The sequence below is a fragment of the Merops nubicus genome, unplaced genomic scaffold (genome assembly GCF_000691845.1).
Source record: "Merops nubicus isolate BGI_N331 unplaced genomic scaffold, ASM69184v1 scaffold49958, whole genome shotgun sequence".
Lineage (NCBI taxonomy): Eukaryota > Metazoa > Chordata > Aves > Coraciiformes > Meropidae > Merops > Merops nubicus.
The window spans coordinates 8,359-20,390 of NW_008627358.1; the positions used below are offsets into that span (position 1 = coordinate 8,359).

The window sequence follows — 12,032 nt, forward strand, 5'->3', positions numbered from 1 at the left end:
AGGTTGGCAGCTGTTGCTCTGTGTGTCTGCTGCTGGTGATCTTTCTGGACTTCCACAAGTTATTTCTCTCTGTGACCTATCGTGTTCCCTGCTATTTTTTCATCCCAGGGCGTAGAGATGGACCTGTATGAGGTGAGGAAAAGCCCTGCCTCAGGTCTGTGCCAGTCTTTTCGATAATTAATTTTTTCAGACAATAATTCTGAAACACAAGGCAGTGCTCTAGATCTATCTGTTTGAAATAAATGTATTTAAAATGACATTTCAGAAGAATTTTTTAAGTCACACCACTTGCCTATTGGGGAAGTGTTTATGTAGAAGCATGAACCTTTTATCTGGAAAGATGTTCAGTTTTGGTGCCTTGACAAGCAGAAACACTTTTGAAACCCAAAGCTGCCTTAATCTTTGGAAAAAGAAAGATACAGGCAGGGGGAGTGCAAACCCTGCACTATCTTCTGGCTCTGGACTGGAAAGACCAGCTCTAATCTGAGGCCATTCTGTCCTGTGGAAATGGCCCATACTACGCTGGAACAGTTTCAGTTTATATTCTTATTTTTTGATGGTATTCTTTCTTTTCTTGCCCAAATCTGTAAGAAACCTTCAAGCACTTCACCTGCTTGTTTCTGTTCTGTTGAAGGATCAGTCCGAGTCCTGTTTGTTATCCAACTATGTTCTGAAGGACACCCTGCAGACAGGCGAAAGTCTAGCCCTGCCAGCAAGCACCCATACGGCTCTCTGCTCTCCAGACACACTACTGCTCTAGGCTAACATCTGAGACACATCCCAGAGCAAGTGCTTGTTCCTGTTTAGCTCAGCAGGAGCTAAACAATTCCCAAATAAATATTCCAAAATCTGTAGCTGGTTCCAGGTACGCATAAGCAGCTGTCCTCTAGCACAGATGTAGGATGTTTTTTTAATTCTGGCACTGCTGAAGACACAGTTGATCAATGAAGTGGGACGGCTGCTGGCTTAAAATACTCCAGTTCCCCTTCACCAGTCAGTGTTTATTCCCCACCCTATGTAATGCTACCTTAGCTGTGTTGGCACAAGTTTGTTAAAAGCACATTCCACACCCCACCAGGGAACCAGTCTGGTTTAACAAGAAACCCACAACAACAACAGGCAAATAGGTGATGCATGGGATAGACCTGGAACTGTCTGAGCCAGTGCAGCTGAAGCAAGAGTGCAACTGCAGCGAGGGGAAATAACTTCAGGGGCAGGAGCTGCTGCCAAAACACTTTGTTATGGTGGCCCATTCCCTTTTGGCCACACTATCCTTGCCCTACCATAGGAGAGCTCAAGTGTGTTCCTATAGCTGAGAGCTCTCCAGACCCAAACGATGCATCTGTGCTCGTGAAGTATGGCTGTAAGCACACTGAAGGCTGTGCAGTCCCCCCAGAAAGGGTCTGCTGCTGGTGTGTAACATTCCTACCCAACACATTTACACCAGCAAAACTTCATTATGTTGAGGTGACCTCCCACGTACCCTCCATTCCAGTTTTCTAAACATATTCAGTAAAAAAAACCATCTCCTTTCTACCCAGCATCCACTTGTCCTGTCACAACCTCCGTAAGATACAATCTGCAGAACCTCAATGTCTCTCTCCTCTCCCCATTTTTTTCCCAAAATTTTCCAAGACTTAAGGGTCAAAATATCAGACCTGTCAAGTGCTTTACTGCCACCAAACATCTTTGTACTTACTATAAGCAGGTGCATTTGTTGCATTTAAGGCACTGCTTGTCATATATACTAGATTTTATTGATAAGCTGCAAAATGGTAAGTTTGTTACTTGTAGATCCCATATGTAGGTAAGCATGTTTAACAATGTAGCCCTCAAATGCCATGATTTATGTTTTCAGCACAGTGTGTCAAACAGATCCACAAGTGCTGGGTTTGTGTATGATGGTATAGTCACTGCAAATACCTGCCCATCCTTTTCATAACTCCTCAGGATGCTAACGAAGCTTATCTTGCATATGGGAATTTAGAAGCTTGGGATACTCAGCTGAAAGGATAGCAAGGCCTTTTATTTAACCACATCAAGTGCTTGCAAATAGGTAAATAGCCTCATATTCATCTTGCAGGTAGAACACCTACGGTATGTGTGTGGTTTTGAATTGCCTAGACATCAGCTGCTGCAATAGGAATGAATTATGCACTTCCTAATTCCCACCCCTGTCCTCAGTAGGGCCAAGCCCCATCTCCTACCAACGAGGTAGGTTGTAGCTGCATAGAAGAACAAAATTGGTGGTGGGAGAACAGGAGGGACAGGTGCCCCATAGCCCAGACCCACAGCGACACCTGCTGACACGGGGTCCCCACCCCCCCAAAACCACACTGGGAAGGGATGGGCACACACACCAGCCTGTGGGCAGCCAGCCTTCCAACCTGGCTTTAAAACAGCACGCCTGGGGAGGTCACTTTGGATAAACTGACAGGTTAACCCGTGTTTTGGAGCAGCTGCACCAACATGACTGATCTAACAGCTTTCCTGCAGAGTCTGTCAGGGATAAACCCTTGAGCTTTAACACCCTCTCTCAATCCTCAATTCTCAGCTTCCAAGCATGAACAAAACAGCTTCTGAGGAGAGAGGCTGCAAGACCGCAAAACTGACTGACATAAATACAAACTGCTCGTGTCAGAAAACTTCAGTGCTATATCAGTGACCCAATTTCCTGGCATTGGAGGCCCGTTTCCTAACAGTATTGCAATTCAAAAACTTTACTTCATGAGCCAAACTTTAAAACAGATAAAGGGATAGTAGGATGTCGGAATAGGAGATAATGATGTTTTTTCAAGCATCTCTACAAGAAAATCTGATGAGCAGATCATAAAGGTAACATCCCCCAGCCCAAGGTGGGAAAAGCTGCAATCTGAGGCACTGAGGCAAGCATAGAAGTGGCAGCTGAAGACCAGGGCAGTGACACTGCCCTTCAGTGAGGGGGCCTGACCCCCCGCAGGGTGACCTCCAGCACCCACATTACAGACGCTGCTCCTAGATAAAGCATCTGCAGTGGTGATTTATCCTGGACCAGACTATTCCATTGCTTTTACTGTAGGATAAGAATGAAAAAATATATCCTAAATTTCCTCACTCAGCTTCAGGTGATCATTCTGCATCTTACTGAACTTCAGTATCCAGCAAATGTACTTTATATTTTATAATTTCTTAAGGAAGCGATGTGTTTTCCCTCAAACACTTTTCCAGAGCAAAATAAGTAAATACCCTTGTTTAACTGCTTCTAAAAGAAACACACACATTAATAATCTGTATCACACTGATACCTGACATACCACAGAAACTCATCAAACAGCATATTTATTTATACTGATCTCATCCATATAAAAATGTTCTTTTTATTTAAAGAAACTTCAGCTTTTAAGTCAGGATCATAAGTTCGATGTTTCTCATTTGACAGTTGTAACTGTGCTCACCGGAACACACATTAAAGGAGGCTCAATATAAAGCTACGAAAGAATGGCTATTTTTCTTAAAATAGGTGTTGACAGTGTCATACTACCATTTTCCAGAAAATATTCAGGTTGTTTCTTCCCATATGCAGAGAGTCTGTTCTACCTGTTGCATTAAGACTTGCTACAACCATTTGTAAAGCTTATCAAAAGACAGTAGTTTCACTCCTTTAATATTGAATGCATAACTATCTGGTATCTAGCAACTTACTCTGTGTTATGTTAATCAAACTTCATGAAGAATAGAAACAAAACTACCCAGGGATGCCAAAAAATTACATGTGGCAACACAGAATGCCAACATCATAAGAAAAACTTAAAAGCAGACAGATACAAAATAATTAAAAAAAAAAATTCACTTTTTTTTCCCTTTAGAGGGCTTTGCAAACAAGGCAGGATCGATCTGGTCTCTAGACAGACCTCTCACTGAAAAAAGCCTTGCTGCTCTTTCCTTTAAAGTGCCTCCACATTTCAGTCCTAAAGACATCAATTCCATCTTCAGCTTATCTAAACCCAGGGCTTCCATTTCAGCAGCAGAGTTGAATGCCAGTAGGTCTATTGGTTCCACCTCCTGCAAAGAGAAAAATATCCCATCAGACTATTTTCTTCCCTATTCAGAGGGGAGGAACAAGTATAGACAGAAAGCTTCATTTCACAGACAACCCTCCATTAGGATTATCTCAAGCTCCTAATGACTTAATAAAGCCAAGCAATGTCTCAGTATGTTTTACATTGCATATTCTCATTCTTAGCCCTACTTATGCTACCCACGCAAAGCCTTCCTGCATCACCTACAAGCTAGCAGCCTCATAGTAAACAACCCAAATCTTGGTAGAGGTAACACCCCCAAGAGTGGGGTGAAGCTCAGGTGAGCATTGAACTCAGTGGCAAACTGCTCTGCTACAGTTCTACTCTGCACAATCCCTCTGCTAGTTAAAGGCTCACTCCAACATGCCCAGACAAACTGGAGATGTGCTTAGGCTTGCAATGCATGTAGGCTCCAAGACAGACACACTGGTCATTTTGAATGGTATAGAGGAATGGCAGAAATGTACAATAAAAAAAGTGGTAGTATTTAATCCTGTTCCTCTGGACAGTTTCTATCCCCAAGGAAGTTAAGTGCTCCCAAAAAAATGGAATTAAGACCAACAGCTCAGCATCTCACATAGCAGGTCAGCAGCTTAACCTTGGCTTCCAGTGGCATGGCAAAGCTAACAGACCCCGTTTAGCCCAACGCAGGATGTAACCAAGATACTCCCAGCAGTAGCAGGAAGGAGGATGAATAATTACTGTTAATGCAGTTACACCGTAATTATAGAAATAGATATAAAAACATTCTCTTTTTAGTAAGATTAACCAAAAATCAAGTTTTGAACTTCAAATCTCATCCTGCCACAAGAAAATGGATTAAAATTTCATGTTGAAAGGAAATTAATATATTTACAGAATAATCAGGGGTGAATGGGACCCTTAGATTGTCTAGTCCAAGCCCAGGGCCTTGTCTACAAAGGAATATGGACAAAGACAGAGTAATTCAAATGCTGAAGTTTACTAACACAGTAACACACTAAAAAGGACACAAAAACCTAAGCCCATTTTGTTTGATACTTAAAAGCACATATTAGTGCTATGGTATGTACGATGATGGTGTTATCAATGAGACTTCAGAGCAAGAAAGAGCAGCAGTGGGAATGAGACCACTCTGGCATGAACTCACCAAAACCAATCAACAACAGCAAAATTAGAACCTTTGTCCTGCTAAGCATACAAAAAAGAGACTGGTTGCCTCATTATTCTCATCCTCCTTTTAAAAAAATCCATCAAGGACTATTATAAAAATAGTCCCACCTGCAATAGCAATCTGCCACAGCACTGGTGGAGTTTCCTGTTCTAGGAATAGACAGTCTTGCCAACACTGAGCAAAAGGTAAACAGCAAAGAATGGTAAACATCCTGTTTAAAATTTGTCATCTACTGTACTACTATAGCCAGCAAAGTTCAATTTATCAGATTATAGATGGGGTCTTTTTTCCATTTGACTGCATTAAAAGTTCACTTCTCACAATCTAGTCATTGGCAGTGGTGGCTGATGGTGGGCTTTCTGGTCAATCTGAAAAAAAAAAAAAGCAGAAAAATCCCAGCAACTCCCCAGCTCAAAACCTCACAGTCAGCACTGCTCCTGATCTGCCTGAGACCTGACACCAACCCAGACTGCCTGCAGGGATACTGCTACAGCAACAGTACAGACCTGCTTCCACCACAGATACACCAGATGGTCAATTTAAAACCCACTCTTCCACCATCTTTTGCAGTTCAGATGAAGCCCCTCATTTACACTAATTGTGCCTCTCTAATGAAGGAGCTGCTGCTTTCAGACTTTTAATGGTCAATGAAGAAGTGAAGTTTGCAGCAGACTAAGGTTCTCTATGAACTAGACTCAAGCCTTTTTATAATAAAACCCAATAAAGACTGATCAGCTGATTGGTTTAGGGGGCATCTACATGGAACAACTTCTAGTTTAAAAATTGAGTTCAATCATAAGCACTGAGGTCAAATTTTGTTATAAATAAGTCAAACTTGATAGTTTGGTAATGAGTCAAAAAGTATTGGCAAGAGTCTTACATCCTACAGAAGGGTCTTATTCTCCCTCTCCCCAAAAGTGGAAAAAATATCCAAAAAAAAAAAAAAAAAAAAAAAAACCACCCAAGAGAAATATGGATCTCAGGAAAGACAATACCAGACAGCAAAGGGCAACTGCATCTTATTAAAAACTCCAGACTACCAAAATCTTAATGCTACAGGAGGTCTTCCTTGACCCATTCTACTTAGCATCTCTCAAGACAATGCTACCATACTATGATTCAGCTTTCTTCATGGAGACACTGCCAACCAAGAGCCTTCTTTGGCTGCGGTTTCCATTAGCTTGCTACATTCCATTTTCAGTTAACCTGGTTTTCTTTTGAACCTTGGGATTTTTTGTGCTCTGGATCAGGTTTTGGCAATTCTATTAGTATCTTAGCTATGATTCTAATTTAAGCACATTCACCCAACACACTGAAGTCATAGGACTGGAACAGGCTGCCCGGGGGGTGGTGGAGTCACCATCTCTGGAGACTTTCAAGGCCTGCCTGTACGTGTTCCTGGGTGCTGTACTCTAGGTGACCCTGCTCTGGCAGGGGGGTCAGACTAGATGATATTTTGAGGTCCCTTCCAACCCCTAACATTCTGTGAATCTGTGTGACACAAATACTCTCCCATTTGCTGTCATCCACAAAGGGAAAAGCGATTGAGTAACAGCAGGTGAAGAAAAAGCCATGACATTTTGTACTGCTTCAGACTTACTGTGCTCTGTAACGGCTTTGTTTCCTGTGCCTTAGAAGAAACATTTTCTTGCTTTTCTTCTTTCAGAGCTTCGGTTACTTCATTCTCTTCTTGGGCCTCTTCCTTCAAGGGCTTTGTCTTTTTACTGTTTTCTTCAGCTGGAATTTCAATTTGCCCACCTGCCTGCGTCTCTCCTTGCAGATCTCTTCCAGTATCTTCTGGCTGCTCCAGTGGTTTCTCAGTTGCACTTGTAGCTGGACTACCCTCTCCTGAATCCACAGAGCTGCTTGAGTATTCATTTAAATTTCCAGCATTTTCATTGTATCTGCTGCCTGATGGACAGCTTCCATCAGATGTGTGAGGGGAATCATCTTCACTGTCATCCTCAGAGTCTGAGCTGTCAGCGTCATCCAATCCTTCCAATCCCAGCCTGTCACAAACAATATGTTACAAATCAATATGCATTTATTTCAGTCTTTTTAAAAAAAATCTTTTTATTGTCACATTTCTTTTTCCAAAATTAACTTCAAAGAGCTATAGTGCACTCCAGAAGCTATTTAAGACAGTTTAGTAAATGAAAGAGCTGCTAATATTTAACAAGACCAAACAAAGCCCCAAAACAGGCATCTTCTTACAACATTCTCAATACAGAAATGTGTGCTACCTATTGCTACTCCAAACACCACAAGAATGTCTAAGACTTCTCTTTCATGTTCATTAGGTGAAAGATGCCAGAAGAAAAAAAAACAAAACAAAACAACCTTTTAAAATTCATTGGAAATGTAATTCATTAATAAAAAAAGGACAATGAGAAGTAATAGAACAGAACCATATTAGAAAGAGGGGAAAAAAACCCAAGTGTGCCTATTTTTGCAAATAAAGTTTGTCTGCTCCAGCGGGGACAGAATTATATGAATGCAGCAACATTTACTTTCAGCTCTCTAATTCAATCAGTTCAGCTTTCTTATTCCTATTTAAGTCTACGTCTCAGTTAACATGTTGCTCACTTGTATATACCTAACCCTTCATCCTGTTCAAGACTTAACATATGAGTATAAAAACAAGGCATAATGCTTACCAAAAACATTTTCTTTTTCGAGATTTTGCTCCATTCTTTCCAGCTTCACCCGGACGCTTCCGACTACTACCATTTTCTGGGGACACTAGTTTGCTTGATGTAGCCTGCAATCCTTCAAAACAAAGTAAAAGTCTACTTCACCAGCACGAAATACATCTATGTTGTAAATTCTACTTACCTTTTCATTTCAGATGCAGTTTAAACACCAACCGAAAATAATTGCTATTGGTGTACGTTTATGCAGAATCAAAGATTCAAAATAAAGTCAGTAGAAGAAAAAGCTTTTTTTACAGTGGTTTACTAAGGCACATAGGTGATTACAATTGGATTCCTGAATTGAACTTTCAGGTTCTACATTCCATTCGGCCTCAAGTTTCACTATTAAGCTGCCAGCAAGAGAAGAATTCATGGATAAATTAAAAAAAAAAAAAGAGAACAGTAAGTGAAACACGGTATTTGTAGTTGGAGTCAATTTCTAGTTTTTATATAATACTTGTTTATATTTTATCATTTCACTAAAAACAATTTTGTAATTCTTACAGCTAACTAACAACATTACCTTTGCAGAATTTTGCTTTTATTATGAGATGACACTGTCATACAGCAAGATCAAACACCACTTCTGTCATGCTCTTGATGTAATATTAAAGAAGTAGCATCAGCCAAGGAGGAAAAATTAAGCCAAACATATTTTACTTGGAACTCAAAATTCCATTCTATTCAAAGAGTTACTGTTAGCTTTTTTTTTTTTTTAAATTTTCATACTGGAGTGAGGCTGCAGGGACTTTTAGTTTGCTTTATTTTTGGAGGGGAGAAAGTGAGGTTAATCTGCACTACCTTTAAGGACTGAGTCTTCTAGTCGCTCAGCCATTTCGTGGCACTGCTGCTGGTAGTCTGGATTTGTGAAGGAGTGCTTCGGCTCCGCGAGCTTCCGCTGCAGCCGTTCCAAGCGCCTCTGCTCTTTTTCTGCTTCCCGTTCTGCTTGCTGCTTCACCCATTCAGCCATCCTGCAGATGACAGAACCATGGAAACAAGGGTGTTCCCAGCATTTAATGTAGCACAATTTTTTATTTTTTTTTTGCTTTGTGATTGCTGAATACTTCAACCACCTGCTAGGATGGGAGACTACAGGAAGAGACAACTAACAACACCCACGGGAATTACTGGAAGAATATACAGAGATTCTGCTACAGAGAAGAGAGTAAAATTTATTTTGGAAACAACAAACAGCAGCAGGGTCACATATCCCAAATATGTCTTGCAGCTTCAGAGGGAACTGTGAGAATTCCAAACGGGAAATCTCTAAGGTGCAGAACAGTCTCTCAGAAGCAGGCTGGGGTAGAGCCACATCTATTTTGCAATAATTATAGTTAGAAGAATCCTGTTGGCTTCCAGTCTATCTCTGCTTAATATATCACTTTTGCTCTTTTTAGTAATCAAAATAAAATTTCATTCCTACAACAGGCTGTCATTTGACTTATTTTTATTTTATAATTCTAGTTTTTAAGAAAATGCCTTACGCTTTTTCGTGGTTGACATCTCGAAGTCTCCTGCCGCTGAGATCTCGGCAAGCCTCTCTATTCGTTGTCTTCTCAATCTGAGCACCAAGTGCTCGCAGCATAGAGCCAAACCCTGAGAGAAACGTAAGGAGAATTAGCCAAACAGAAACAAACTGAGATGAAGAATTAATTATGGAAAAAGATTACAGTGAATTCAACACCTTCCCTCAATGCAATTGAAATAAAAGGTAAATCAAAAGTTGCAACATGTTGGAGAATTGTCATTAGGTGAAATGCTGAAACATTAAGTCAAAAAATGGTATCCAGTGTTTACTACTCATCTTGTGTCATATCAGGAGCAGCAAAAACAGATGGACACCAGATTTTCTGGAACCTGTGCAACACTTGTGACACAAAAGCCTACTTCTGGTCTACCCCAGCAAAAAGGTTTGAAACCTTTTTTGTCTCAAGGTAACATTTTGAGTCCTTTCTAATTTAGCCAGGATATACCTCCCTCTTAAGCTCCTAGCAAACTTAAATCCCCTTTTAAGAATCCAATAAAAAGAAAAATAACTTTGCTATGAGACAGCCTTAGCTGCTTCATCAAGGTGATCATGATGTAAAATGTTATGCTGGAGAGCCCCCCAAACAGATTTTTATATGGTCCTACTCACTGTCAAGAGAGCAAATTTCTCTTACTCAGTCCCACCTTACATTGTCTCCAGCTGTAGAAAGACACTTGTTTAACTACCTCAAAGAAATGCAATGTGAATTAAGATTAATATAATGCTTCAAGCTACTTGAAAATGCCAAGCCAAGCACTGGCTATTTTTTTTTTTCAACTAGAAGCTTAACAAATTATACTTTTCAGAGCCTCAAGAGTACCTTTAAGTAATGTTACAAACAGTAACCAATACAGCCAGCCTACTGTATCATGAGGCAGAAAAAGGATTGTGTTCAGGTAATAAATCAAATTGCTGCTTATTTGCAAGAAATTCTGTAGTTCATGACACATGCTACTGAATTTTACATTCTAAAGAATGCAGACCTAACTGCTACACCTAGCCAGCTATGTTCCCCAAAAATCAGCAGCAACGCCTTCACTAAGGTCACAAGTGCTGAATTAGGTCTAGTAATAAAATGTTCAGTTCTCTTTTAAACCTGCATAATCTGTCCTCCCTTGAGATCATACAGCGAGTGTCAATAGTTCTTAGCTGCATTTGTTCGCCTGTTTTTATCAGGCTTTTAAGTTATAAAGTAAAAGAAAACAACACTTTAGAGAGCAGAGAGAACTGTTAAAGAACAATTTTAAACTGACCCCAGTGGCATGGCAGTAGAACAGAGCGAATCACAGAATGCCTATCCTTCCCTATCCCAGGATAACTGAAGCTGATGGATAACAGGTAAAAAAGAAGCATCCTGTACTATGAATTTCTACCAAATGGACCACTTTCAGGACACTTCAAGAAATGGCAACACTTCACAAGCTGTAGCAGTAATATCTATGTCGTGTTTTATCTTAAAGTGAAAGCAGCAAAGCAAGCTGAGCTGCAGTGTGTGACACAAGACTGCAGAACTATCCAGCATTTTAGTGCAACAGCTAGAAAATTCTGAGAACTCAATTCAAAAAGCAAACATATTGACTCCAATTACATTCAAATACTCTGCTAAACTTGCTTCACCCACCATGTTTCATTTTATGCAATGCTCATGTTGGTGACTGAATAATTTTTATGCAACTAATATACATATTCAGTAACACAGCTAAAATATTTTGGCAATGTAAGGAGTCTATCTTAGATTGAATTCTTCAGTTCTTAGGCTACTGAGATCTTGGCATTTATGTTTTCCCAAATAAGGAGATAAAATCAGTTAGGTCCTAAAACATACGAAAATCACAGACTATTTGTACATGGAATATTTGTCCAAAGTGACCATGAATAAAGCTTAAGAATCTAAAAAAATCCAGGGAAGCAAAAAAGAGCTGTGCCAGCAAAGCTGTTAGCTGAACTGCAGCTTCCCTGGTCAAGTCTCAGCTCCGCACACAGACTTTGGTTTCAGCTAACAGACGTTCTATCACAGTCTTCAATACTGAAAGAGATGTGCTAATAGGTTAGAACTGCTGCTGTCAGCATAGACTAAGGTAAGACAAAAGTTATTTAGCATAAGAATCTAATCTGTAAGAAGCAGTCTAATAACAAACCTCCTTTTCCACCACAAAGTCTTGGTTCCAAGCTGTAAACGACTCCGTCCTGCAGCACATCATCATCATCAACAAGTCGTCCATTACACTTCACATACAAGCTTTCTTCAGGAATGTTCTAGAAAAACAACACAATTGAGTCATATGATCAGCTAAGGACGAAACATTCTTAAAAAGTAAATCATGAAGAAATAATATTTTCTTCCTACAAGAACAGAAAAGAAACAAGACCCAGACAACCTTAAAAGCAGCAACACTGTGGCGCTTGGTTTCATTCTCGTTTCCTCAAGCATTAAACACAGTCTACATCAGCTTGTCAGCACAGACGGGGAAAGCCGTGCTAGGGGGGAAATCACGCTGAGGGCTCGAACGCTCCATACGAAAAACAAGTAAAACCCACAGGTTTTGAACGGTAAAGAAATTACAGACATAATACTCCGCATTCCCACCGCCGTTCACTCA

At 40.3% G+C, this 12,032-nt stretch overlaps 1 protein-coding gene across 1 annotated transcript; it reads right to left on the reverse strand.

The window, feature by feature from the left end:
- Nucleotides 1-3,378: 3,378 nt before the first annotated feature.
- Nucleotides 3,379-11,688, reverse strand: SDE2 (SDE2 telomere maintenance homolog (S. pombe); the record flags this gene model as incomplete). Its single annotated transcript, XM_008946266.1, is given in 8 exon segments — nt 3,379-3,518; nt 3,521-3,556; nt 3,891-4,041; nt 6,812-7,220; nt 7,869-7,980; nt 8,706-8,875; nt 9,389-9,500; nt 11,571-11,688. Coding segments are annotated over 8 exon segments (1,248 nt in total), but the record flags the coding sequence as incomplete, so codon positions are not given.
- Nucleotides 11,689-12,032: the final 344 nt, after the last annotated feature.